Below are 13272 nucleotides of genomic sequence, written 5' to 3' on the forward strand. Positions count from 1 at the left end.
AAATATAGTAACGCTATATAAAAGGGGGCCTTGGCTCTAATAACGCATTTGTGAGCACATGTGCACGCTAATACTCTTCCCTTTGGCTCTTCTTGGAAAGGTCCCGCGATTCTCCAGCTCCGTCCGTCCGGGCGAGTGGTAACACAATCCAGACTTTCTGCTAAATGTAACCGACTAGAAAAATTGAACCTGATGCTAACCGCCAATGAAATTATGACCTCTGATTGCTGCCGCGCCACACACCATCACAGGCCCCGGGGCCAGCCAGCCATCCAGCCGGCCAGCCGGCTAAAGGCTTGCAGAAGAGGGTCGGTGAAAAAAAATCTGTTCTGAGTTTTCCATTTATAGGGGAGCGCTAGTGTTAGTGCCCTCTCCTACCCCCCATCCACTTATATTGAGATGTAAGGGAGTGCTAGTGTGAAGCAAAAATACGAGTATGGACTCAATCCCGAAGCTAGGAAATTACCCAGTAGAGTGAAAATAGAGATGACAGGTTTTAATCAAGTATTTAGGATGTAAAGGTACTGAAAAAAAGGTTACGCGGCAACTACAATAACCTTGTTGCCTTCATTGCATTGGTATGGTGATGCGTAAACAAACAAGATGAGACTAAGTGCTCTATTTTTGTAGGTGTCGCAGCCGGTGTCATGCCATGTCAAGACTTTATCATCCCACGTTTAGAGCGGATGAATTGGCCATGATTGAAGTTGGCTGTGATCACTCCCACAGCGGCGCAGCCTCTACCTATTCACTGCACTGGTCAAAAAAACAGAGCCCGGTCACGTGTACCCATTCATCAAATATGACACCCAGCACAGGCTCCTGATTTATCTGCAAAAGTCACGAAAATGACTCCCTGATTCACCTGTTTAAAGTTAAAATTATTAATAATTTCTCAAGGTATTTCTTAAATCCCAAAAATCCCTCCAGAATTTTCCTTAAAGCTTTTTTAATTAAATCCCATCCGGCGATTTAGGACACCCAAATAGCCAATGCAACTTCTTGGTTTAAAGTCAATCTAAGCGAGGCCAAACGCTGACGTTATTGCATTCCTAATGCTGGAGCAGGGTAAGGGTAAGGGCTTTGGACCGTAAACCTTTTCTATTTTACTGGTTCCCCTCTGAACAAATTTTTCATCTCCCTGGATTTGCGCAGAGAAAGGGAAGGGGAGCGCGAGGTGAGGAGAAATTCAAACCAGCTGTTCTTTTAACAGAATTAAAATCTTGACCCCTCCACCCTACTCCCCAGCCCACTCCCCCCGGCCCCCGTCTCCAAGCCCCGCTCTAATGCAGCCATTCTCTCGCCAAAGTCTCCTTCCCCGAGATCCGAAGAGGAAAAGACTTTGACCCTGTGGCCCTTTTACCCTCCCTCTCTTCGGCTCCCACACACCGTTAGAGTGTAGAAAGCCGAAAGTGACCTCACATGGAGCTCTAGTCGTCCACTAGATGCAACTTTTAGCCACTGATTTGTTTTCACTAACTCGCCAGGTGATGTTTAATAGTGGAACGAAGCAGCAATATTTTGTGATGCAACACTAGACTCAAGGCAATTGTGATCAGATTTTCATTTACAGAAGGGCCGGAAATTGAAACAAAGATTGACTGAAAGTAGTCTGGACTTTGAGAATGACAAGGTTAATACAGCAGTTGGAATGGAAAGGTCAGGTAGGTTTTGGTATGAGCAGAGAGCGAAGAAACGGTGGACTCTTGTCTATGAGATGGGGTCTTGAAGATAACTCGGATTTTCAAACGCTCCCCTGACACAAATCAGTTTTTATCCTGAAGGATGCTCACAAAGCACCGGCTACCTTAAAAGTTAACGCATCTAGATGTACTCATTTCAATTGGTTTAGCAGCAGAGGCATGTTTGCTTGTTTAGGAAAAACCACACCCACTCCTCGGGTTAAGTACCTCATAAAACCTCAATTTAGAGAACCTCCTCCTCCTTAGACTGGAATTCCTCAATTGTCCAGTAATTAGCTGCTAATAAACTGGACCCAATCTCAAGATCACTCATCTGGTTAAACCGCCTAATCTGAGTTTGTTGGGTTCATTCTTTGAGGTTAGATCTGACATGATCTGGAACATGGAGGTCCCAGTCCAAGAAACGTATTAAACATCATGAAAGGTTTACTAAAGGAATGATTCGTAGGCTTGCCGACTTAGGACCACGACAGAGACATTTATCAACCTGCTTCTACCGAACAAAGAGGAAGGGGGGCATCTGAAAAACAGTTACAGTTCCCTGCTGGGGCTCGCATAAACCTCTGTACCGGCCTCCCTGGGAGGACCAGGATTGGGAGGGGAGGAAGCGAGTGGAGGAGGTGGCCCTGAGTCATGTCGTACAGTAACCCTTACACATACTCATTAGGAACCACTTCTGAGAGCCTCGTAAACACCGCAGAGCCACGGATGGATGGATGGTGCAGGTTCAAGCCCGTTAAGTACAGCCGTATGGTCAAAATGGTGAGCGGCCAAAATGGCAGTGCTGGGAAATTTACGGTGCCTTCGGTGAAATGTCGGAATACTGCATGAGAATAATGCCTCCCTGAATACGAATGAAAGTAGCGCATAAGTCTTTGGGCGTAAGAGACTGACAAGCCTCGACAATTGCGAGGGACTTTCTCAGAACCGTTTGAACATCTCTTTTCCATCCAGTACGCCCCCTCCCCCTCCTCCCTTCCCGCTCACCAAGCAAACAGCGCTCTCTCTAAAAGCTACAATCACTGTTAACCTAGACCAGATGTTCCTACTGTACTCAGGAGGGAACCTTCTTTGTTTGCTTCATAAGCACTTCAGTGAATATTAAAGTTGTAAGCGGCAATGAACAGACTGAAATTCTTCACAACGGAGCGTCATCCATCTTTCAGGCATAAATGGTTGCGATTTGGAAGTAGTAGGACAAATCGTCTTGGAGTGGTTTTTCAGTTTCACCTGGAAAATGCCCCTGAAATGGCAGCTTCAAATCAAAATGGCGGCCTTTTCAGGTATGGCTTTTGTGTGTCTGCTTGCTATGGAAATGTCTACAAAAATGTTCATTCCTGATGGAACCTGGCTTTAAGGGAAGTATTTTCAAAAATTCCTGGCTGTACATAGTACATGCAATTTCTCCAGGATGAAGATCCCTGCAAAATTTCATGAATTTCAAAGTAATAACCTCCAATAGGGATTTATCCGAAGGACAATAATGACAGTTGCTCATACCCAATTTTTCCAGGTTGAGCATGGCGGTAAAATATGGTGAATAATAAATTTCAAGCGGGCACAGGCGCAAACCACCCCCAAAATGCATCGTAATTGAGGACAGGATGCCATTTCTCCATCATTCAAGCTCTCCTCCTGTCTGTGGCCCGCTCTCTTTTAACTCGTCTGCTGAAAACTTTTCAGCAGGGGAGGAAGCTATCAGAGCCTTCTTTGTTCCCCGGCTGTCTGTCATCAAGCAATCAAGCGATGACGGCCCGACTCTTCCTGTATAGCCCGGGAGTGGCGACTCGGCGCAGACCAAAGCGAAGGTTAATCACCAATGCGCCAAAAACACGGAGCCCATTGCCCCCACTCTGGTTTCCTGTCTGCCATTTTCGAATAAATGCTGCCATTTTCGCTGCATAATGTCTTTTGTTCGTCATGTCGCGGACAACAGCCGTCATCGCGGGATTCCTCAAGCCATGTGAAAGAGACTCATCCGCGGTTTCGCAGGCTCTCAACGCCGACACTCCACCGATAGAGGCTGTCATTCACTGACCCCCGCTGCCTTCCCCCCTCTCTCGGTTCCCACCGCAGGTATAGGCCTAGAAAAGGGGGGGGGAGGTGGGTAGAGGGGCTGTGATTATACCTGGGGGTCAAACACAGGATGTGGGTAACAAAGGGAGAGTTCTTCCAAGCTACTTCATTCCGAGCCGCGCTTGAACAGTTACGGAATTCAAACAACGGTGCCAAACAAAAGCACACAGATATGCTGGTTTGACAAATATTCACAGGAGTGTGGGGAAACGTGGTTTGCAAAATTCGTTGGCTACGTCGGTAGAGTTGTTTGTCGAACGGTGGTGCCAAGTATAAGTGTGCATCTCTCCAGTAAAAGACAAGTTGACTCAATGCCTATCTCTATACAATTCAAGGACCGTGCATTTGAAAGTGATACAGTTCAATTCAATTCAGTTTGATGCATCAAATCTTCCAATTCAAATCTGTTTTTGTCAAAGTAAAGTAAAAAAAAAAATGGCGGAATGATAGCTTGTATCGAGTCAAGTCACTCTCATCTGAAGGCACCGCTGCATTTCACTGCGCCCTCAACTCCTGCTTGTGTCTCAAACAGTGGTGAGACTCTGGTGTGTGTGTGTGTGTTGATTGTTTTGAAAGCCCCCACAGATTCTGGATTTTGACTGTGTGCTATGAAATGTGAAAAACTGCTTTCCACTTGAAAACTGACTTTGAGCGTGTAGACAATCAACTGCAGCACAGCTGGCTTTTCTGGAATTGACTTCCCACACAGGACAAAAAAATAACACGCACACACACACACACACACACACACACCCACAGGTGTCGAGCAAAGCAAAAACAACATAAAGCTACCATTGAGGTGGAATCGCGGGATTTAACCCGACTACGGCGAGACATAAAACCAACAGACTGGGGCCCGCAGCAAAGAGACTCTGGAGGCCTGTAGCACAAGCTAAGCGTGCAATTCACAGCATCTCTCATTAACAGGCTCGAGTGCACGTTTCAACCCAGGGAGCTATAAAAAGCAGGCAGCTCTCTATGTCACGGGGTTGCTTCCATGATCCGCCGCGTGGAAGTGGCCCGGGTGGGTTCAGAGTGTGAAGGGGGCATCGGGCCACTAATTGAAAATGTTCCCACCTTGAGAGACCTCACCGCCCAACCCCCTTTGTGAGTGCTTTGCCCCCCTGCCCCTTTATCCTTCAGAGTTGTTTTCTCACCCGGACAGGGAGGAAGGGAAGGGGGGGGGGACGGCCAGGCCTGTACCCCACAGAGAAGAGAGCGCAAAGTGGGGGAAGCTTGAGATTGAGGCCCCCGGTTCCCACACGCTGAACGAGCATTTCAGAGCTACAATGAACTCACAAGTGTCAGTCTTGTGAGGTTTCATGACTGGCTGAAGTTTGGCGCAAGACACAAAATGGTGGATTTTTATTGTTTCTTGTCCTGGAGTTTAAGCACCGTCGTTGTTGCTCTCATGGCAATATGTGATTTATTGGAGTAAATATAGACGTAAGCAGGTCATGGGCATTATTAAGAAACTGTAGGGGAAAGCGAACGTTGTAAAATGGCTACAAAACTATAAAAGTGGAATAAGAATGAATATAAAAATGCATGAATGAAAAAAATATTTGAATACATAAATAATGCAAAAATCTCGCTTAAGTACATTTTAAACAACTTAATAAAAATGTTTAAATAAAAATATGGATTAGGTTTTTTTAATCTTTTCTCCTTCACTTGAATTTGTTAAATAGTTGCAAATATTGATGAATTAAAAAAAAAAGTAAATGACAATTTTATGAATATTATTTTAATTGTATTTGTAGTATGCAATACTTTAAAATATTTAAATAAATCAATATATGAACAAACAATGAATTAAAATAAAGAGAGCAGTTAAGTTGTGTTTTAATTCTGTTGTATTTACTTCAATTTTATTCACTGTACAGAATATAACCTAATAAAATATTTAAATATTATTTTTAAATATTTAAATAAATACATATTAAAATGTTTTCTTTGTTCTCCATTTGACATTTTAATAGATATTGTATTTTTGGAAACAAATGAAAAAAAAAAAAGATTATAAGTGTCAAATCTTTTTCGCTTCATTGTTTGGGTAAAAATAATGTGTGAAAATAATCCACTTGAAAATACAGTACGAACACGGAGTCGACTGCCATGGCCATATTTAATGTTCTGGCTCTCGCAAGGCAGTGTTAAGACTTTGATGGCCCACTCGCACTCGCACTAAACTCTGCACCTGTGTTCCTGCACAGCCTTCTGGGGTGTCCCTTTATGGCTCCCGACTAAATTAGATGGACCATATGCATTTCTGCACATGCTTAAATACATAACTGCTGCTGCTGCTGCTGCTGCTGCTGCTGCTGGCGGAGGTATTTATAGGCGCGCTCCGTTTTAAGCCGCAGCTATCTGAGCCCGGACGACTGTACAGTAAATCAACGAAGAGGAAGCGCGACTGCTTAGGCATTGCACTTAACACTTGACGCAGCCGCGCTCGCTTTTAGGAGGGGAGATCAATACGCCTTTGGTAAAATGTCGCTCCTCCTTGGGTAATTATTGTTAGCAACGAGCAGTGCCGCACCAAAATAACAATGTGACTGACATTTAACTGTTAGCATGTTACAGCTTCAGTACTCAGTTACGGGGTAAGATGTAATATCCTCACCAATCTCTTGCCAAGGTGAGCATACCAACGGTTCGAATGTTAACACTTTATCAATTCTCATTCGAAATAGTTCCCACCCACCTCCAGGGCATGATGTCAAATACTTATCGGTTCGCTCTATATACCGTCCTCGTAAAACCGTTGTCATGCTAGCAGGTTGCGCTCAAGCGCTATATTAGCATGATAACTGATAGCATATTAACGCTTAAGTGCTCTACTATAGGGCAACATGTAAAATCCTTAATCTTCTTCAATCCTTGTTCAAACCTCTCCTCGAAACATGTTAGCGTTGCCAGGCAACAGTGGCATGATGCTATGCCGTCTGCTTTAGGGCATTCCGTCTCAGCACACCAAGCTAACGGTGGGCTACATGAATGTGGCGGCCTCTGCCGAATCGTGCTGACAAACTGGTTTTCGCTTTCGTCGAAATACTACCGGAATGCTCAGCATCGACTCAGACTGCCTTCATGCTATATGTTAGCCTACAAACTGTTGGCAGATCCACATTCTAGTACACAGCTTTCCGCTGAGGGACGAGATGTTGTGGAATTCACATTAGCGCTCCCACTCAGGCTGCAGAGAAAAAGCAATGTATGTTGGAGGCACTTTACAGATGTTAGTTGCTGCTTTGCGCTCGCTACATGGCTAGCTGTAAGACCGTTTCCATTGACCGAGTCCAAGACATGTCTGAAGGCGCATTTGCAAAGACATCAAATAATTTCACCACCCAGCACGACAGATAATCTCAATACCAGTCGCATCCCGGCTCGTCTTTTGCATCGAAGCGCATGGAAGTGAAATCCAGGGAGTGCGGAGAGATGTGGGAAGCAACATGTGGCGTAGGTGGACAGTGACACCAAACACACAGCGTGACATGCAGACAGAAGGAGACGGCCGCAGAAACACTAAAGCCTGACAAATTGCGCTGCTACGGTTGGGGGTGGTGTACGACTGACATGTAAAATTCATGGCGTCCCTCGAGGGCTCAGAAAGTAAGGCGTCTCCGGTATGAGACTGATAACTGAGAAGGAGGCTTCCACGCTATGAAGCAGTTGCTTCTTGTGGACACTTGGGTCACACTTTATAGCCCTCGGAAAACACTAAATCATCATACAGAAGGCAAAAAAAAAAAAAAGACGCACCTCTAAGTCGTTAAAGAATAAATGCGTGTCGGCCAAGTTGAAGATCATTTCTTCCATCCGTAGTCCTAATGATACTGACGATGGCGGATCCTGAAAGAAAACAAAGAAAAATCAAGATTTTTTTTTTTGTGTACGTGTGTATGTCATTTTCTGCTTTTATTTGGGGTGAAAGTAGGCCGGTGCACTCAAATCATTTCCCAGCAGGCTGTTCTCATAAAAAAAGACATTAGGCCCACTTGAAAGTTTTGGCCTGGCGCGTTTACGACGGTGCAGAAAGCACCACAATAGTCTTTGGAACGGCCTGCAGATGGAAATAAATGCTGTTTGGGGAAAAAAAAAAAGTACGACTTGTCTCCAGTTGGGGGTGGTCGATTTAGAACACTTGTTTGTTGTAAAAAAAAAAAATAATAAAGTTAATTAATTTATCTTGTCAACAAAAATATTGTCAAACAAACAGGCCCACAAAAAAGTATTAATACATTTAAAAATCACATGATTCTTCCTTCTCAAATTTTTAGATTTCTTCCCACAAAGGCTGAACTGCAAAGATGAGTATATATATATATTTTTTTTTTGGCTCTGTGTCTGCAGCTGCTTTGGGATTGAAAACAGGCCCAGCAGAGAGCAGAAGCAGGGATTACGCCGTTAAACCACCTGAAAACTCACCTGAGCTCTCTACTGATTAGCTGTCGTAGCCCATAGCACTTATGTTTTCGACAAAGACGACAGCGGCGCAACCGCACGAGTACAACTCGCAATCCCCCTCTACTTCGACAAGGCTTTGTGCTTTGAACCTTGCCGCTCGGATTCTCAGCCATGACAATTGTAATTAGAGTGAGCGGCGATGGCCCGGCGTGCAATTCAAACAAATCAAGCCTCTCAGGAAGTGTTAGCAAAAAGCCCCAAAACATGATGAAATAGGTTTGCGACAGAAATGTGGAGAGGGAAAAAAAATATTTGGAGATACTTATTTTAAATTTTTGGATAAAAACAACAAAATTGGCAATGCCTGTTTTTCATTTCTCAGATAAAAGAATTTAGAGATCTCATCCCTGTGATTTATTTCCCGGATAAATGAAACAAAAACGGGTGAAAAAGTTGGTGCTTTTCAGTTTTGGGATTCAAAGCAAAAAAAAACAACAAAATTTTACTTTTTGGGAATATTAGAAAAATGTGGTGATAAGGAGAGACATGTTTCATTTCATTTAAATTATTGGATTCAAAAGAAATAAGCCAAAATTTGAGTGCAACTGTTTTTCCATTTTTGCGATTTTAGCCTGACATCTATGATTGCGATTTTTTTAAATAAAAAAAATAAAAACTTTTTAAATTTCCAGCACTGTTAAAGCTCAAAAAAAGGGAGCAAATGTCTGCGTCCCCCTCTTACCCCATTTACATGTATCAGCGACAAGGAAATAAGACGCGAAATTGCTTTTACCATCAGCAACCGTTTCACCCGAGAACCCGCAAAGTCGCAGCCACAACAGAAGATTTATGCGACCGAATGCATTTACATCTTTTACTTTCTCTCGGCACTTCTAACCGCCGGTTGTTTTGACTGTGCATGCCTCAAAATCACATATTGTTCCTCAAGTGTTGAGCGATCTTAAGCATCTCCTTGCCTTTGTTCTGGTATAAAGGGGGGGCGCAGGAGAGGAGGGGGGGCGGGTGGCTAGCTATTTGATGGGGGCACTGTTTTGTTTTTGGGGTGAAAGAGGGCTGCCCCGCGACCCTGCACTATTTATTTACTCTATTCTCAGCCGAGCATGCTGGCTCGAGAACGAGCCGAGGCTTATGCCAAGAAGCAGCAGCGGTCTCACACACACACGCACACACACACACACTTCCACAGGGTCTCCAGTGTACGCCTCCAAAGCAGGAAACACTCTCGCCTCCCTCCATAAGGGCCCCGTTTCATCTGAACTTCTATCGGATGTGACAGCAGCTAGAGTCCCACTTAGAACTCGCCACTCCGGCTATTCAAACAATAATAGACGAAAAGCTCCAAGCCGTGAGGAACGGACCGTCGCACAACTTTTTTCATGGACATTCAATTGGGGCTCATTCGTGCAAATTCCTTACAGTACAAAATAAGTATCAACCCCCGGAACTGGCACAAAAAGACTGCGTCAAAACAAAATGGCTGACTTCCTGCTCAATTTGGGGCGTAGGTCGGTGAGACTACGCCTCCAGTTATGATAGACATTTTTTGCTGGCTCTGGGATTTGCCCAAAATGAAAGTTTCAAACTAAAATGGCTGACCTACTGTTCTTTCCAGGTGCCCTCCTTTCTGACCTGTGAGGGGATTGTGTTTTGGACTTTGGACTCCTTTTCATCTAGCTACCTACAGCTGCAAAAAAATGGTGAGTTTTCAGCCATTTTTGTGCCCCCCCCAAAAAAGTTTCTTCATTTGTGGCAAGGATAATAATAAACAACGATTCCAAGAGGGCCTGGTGCTCGGGCCCTAAAAATGGCAACCGCAGAGTGCGCTCACTCGCAGCCTATCTGCAAGGCACATCTATAAACTACTTCGGGAAAGAAAGTGCACCCCCAAAACCCACCCCGCACCGCCCACCAAGCCACCCACCCTCGTCACTCAAGTCATCCCCTGTCTGGGTGGCGTAAACAAAACGTTACAAAACACTTTTCCCCGTAATCGCTATAAATAGGCGCGTATCCACACTTTCCCTCACGGTCGGTCGACCCCCCAACCCCAGGCAACACCCCCCCCCTCTCATAAACACCGTGCTGTTCTTATCAGCTCTTTTAATTGGCATCAAGGCAGCTCGCCCCCATAAAGCTTTGACGGCTAAAGCCAGCTGGAGCACCATTGGGCAGGCCAGAGCAAGAGCTTAAAGGAGGTGGAGATGTAAAGTGGACGCGCGCGGGGGGCGTTATTAGTAAGAGTGAAGGGGTGGGCTGGTGGTGGTGGGCGGGGGATGGCACTGACATCCCGAGGCAGGTGGTGCCTTGTGGCCTGCTTGTATTCTTAACTCCCTCGCCGGCTGATTGTTTACATTGAATCACGGAGGATTCACAACGTCGCTGACTTTTCCCACCGTCGCACTTTTTCCCATCAAGGCCATTTTTGTTGTTAGTAAGTCCTCCGAGGGCCATATGGAATTGATGAAGAAAATATAAAGCAATCATCATTTTCAAGAATTTCTTTTAAAAATCTTAGAAGTGTACCTCCTTTTTGTAAAAAAAAAAAATATGGACAGTGTCTGCAAATTTTGACTTTTCTTTCCAAATAAAGAATCATAAGAAGATAAAAAGCAGAGAATTGAGAAACATAAAAATAAAAAAATTACTGTTTTGGCCGTCAACTTTTTACCCCCCAAATGCAAATTGCTTTGATTCTGAAACGTTTAAATTTACTTTTCTTAGTTTTTACCCAAAAATTAAAAGCATGTGCCTTCATGTTTTCTATCTTTCTTTTTTTAAATGGAACACAATCGAAAAAATTCAAATCCACTCCAACTGACATGCATCTCCAAATTGTCATTGCAAAGACCCGAGTGCATGATTACTTTAACTTTGGAAACCGTATAGAAAGGATGACCGCAAAAGCAAACCATGAGAATCCGATTCTGCCTTATTTCCCCCACCCGAAAACAGTTTGTTTAGAAAGCTTAAATTTAGAGAGGCAATTTTAAATGGAATAACAAATAGCCCAGCGTGGAAAAGTAAACGTTTCATCTTATGAGCATACACAAGGAAAACAACCGTGTGTTTTAACAATATATTACTTCCGATCGACTGTATCCTTGTCCGCTTGTATTCCAGTTTACTCGAGTTATTCCTGTGAATTTTATTCTTGAACGATTTGAGAGGCGCTTAATTAAAGCAACAGTGTGCTCATTTGGGCGAGAGAAAAGAACACTTAAGTGTGGCAGGAGACATCCTGTGCGCAACTGTTGCGAGCCCCCCGTGAGCCGTGCCCCCCCGGGGCGGCCACGCACCACTTCGACAGCTGCAGGCAAATACTTGCCAAGCCTCGTTGAAGCTATTAAAAAAAGAAGCAATTATCTGCACAGTGAGATCTCCTTACCACGTGCTGAAGTGCTTCCACCGTCTATTTGTCAGTGCCGATCATGAGTTTTTAGTGGTGCTCTTTGGTAGAACCGGATAAATCACCTGAATCCACGATATTGGCTTCAAGGGTAGCCCCGGATGGACTGTTTTGGGACAATTCAGCCCCCGAAGCCAGTTTTAAATCGCAAAATGAAATTTGGTAGGCATGGCTCCTGATGTTCGCTTTACTCGTCTTTTATTTCGTCCCCGAAACGTCACTCACCCGTCCGTATCTGTTGGCGTAGGAGCCCGTGAGCAAGGAATGGAAAACGATGATTGTTTCATCCAGGTCCCAGATGAATACTCGCTGGAGGAGGAGGGACACAAAAACAGAGGGGAAAGGAGTTAAAATCGATGGCGCGCTCTGTCGTTGCTGCAAGGTGATCCTGCCGGTCAATAGGCCGGGAGCGTGTACTGGCGCACCGTAGGGACCGCCGTCCATTTGCTCGCGTTGGCCACCGCGGCGGTCTCCGCCACTCCCCTTCATGCCTTACCCCTTTACATTAGAGCAATCGATAGGGACAAACTAATTAACTTGATGTGTTAACATGCGATGATGTCAGCGCCTTCATGGCTGCTTGCTTGAAACTCATATTAATGTGCGTGGAAAGGGAAAATAAATGTCTTCTAAATTTCAGAAAATGGTGTAATAATCATGCCAACTTGATTTTTAAAAAAATACTTTACTTTATTTTTCTGACACATTCTTACATATTTGAGCTGTAAAAATAAATCTGTATTATTTTCTGGCTTTCCACGCTTCAACGAGAGGCATTAGACACCTGCTAGCCTGCAGGCTAAGTAACTCGCAATTGCGTCCGATAACAACTGATACTTAAGTACAGAGTAGTTTAGCCACCCCTGGTATAATTCACCTTACCTTAATCAACCCCCTGATTGCTAAATAATGAGACGAGAACTTAATATAAGATATGCGTGAGTCATGATTCCACAGCACGTCAATTATTCATGCCTGGTTAAGGAAGCGTTTCTTATTAATGAATTAATGCCCATGGTGCGTTCGGCAAAGTGTCAGCCCATACACTAAGTGGATTAAGGTCCCTCGAGGACGTCTGTCGCCAAGGTAGCGAGCTCAGCCTTACCTCAAGGTCGGAGTCGGGCGGCGGCGACGGGTTGTTGTTCCTCCTGCCCCGGCCACGTGACTTTCCATCCGAGGCCCGGCGCAATCGATCCGAATCTGAATCTTTAATGGGGGTTGATGGACTGTGGATGGTACTGTACTCCGCTGGAAGGAAGACAGATGATGAAAAGAAATGACAGTCGGCTCTTTTTGCAAGGACATTTGTCTTAATGAAAGACTGCAAATGACTCAGGATGCTGCCATTTGGCTCCATTATTTAAGTCATTGTCCGTTCGTAAAAATTGATGCTAACGGCGAGCTTCTATTATCATACAATACCAGTTAGCAGGACTTTAATCTTGAATGAAACATTACGTGGACAAAAAGGCACACCTGCCCGGAGGTTTGTCGCCTTTTGTCACAGTATGTTACTAAAAATAAATAAATTGTAAAAACAAAATAAACCGATAACATTTCATTTTTTTATTAAAAGCAGCCGTCATTGTCACAATGGTCTCTTATTATTGCGACTGCAGCTATTCCGTGAAAGCCGGCTACAAGTAATTATTT

The 13272-nt window shown here is 44.3% G+C and overlaps 1 protein-coding gene across 8 annotated transcripts in view; it reads right to left on the reverse strand.

Moving 5' to 3' along the window:
- eya1 (EYA transcriptional coactivator and phosphatase 1) overlaps positions 1-13272 on the reverse strand; it is a 36173-nt gene that overhangs the window by 4947 nt on the left and 17954 nt on the right. For all 8 annotated transcript variants that reach the window (XM_088282511.1, XM_088282517.1, XM_088282516.1 and 5 more), the window contains 3 exons: positions 12725-12867; positions 11845-11928; positions 7548-7637 (listed from right to left, as the gene is read on the reverse strand). In XM_088282511.1, coding sequence (XP_088138637.1) covers positions 7548-7637; positions 11845-11928; positions 12725-12867 — 317 coding nt within the window. The remainder of the gene's footprint in view (positions 1-7547; positions 7638-11844; positions 11929-12724; positions 12868-13272) is intronic.

Source organism: Idiotropiscis lumnitzeri, chromosome 19 (genome assembly GCF_059441095.1).
Source record: "Idiotropiscis lumnitzeri isolate Australia: NSW breed Sydney's pygmy pipehorse chromosome 19, RoL_Ilum_1.0, whole genome shotgun sequence".
Taxonomy (NCBI): domain Eukaryota; kingdom Metazoa; phylum Chordata; class Actinopteri; order Syngnathiformes; family Syngnathidae; genus Idiotropiscis; species Idiotropiscis lumnitzeri.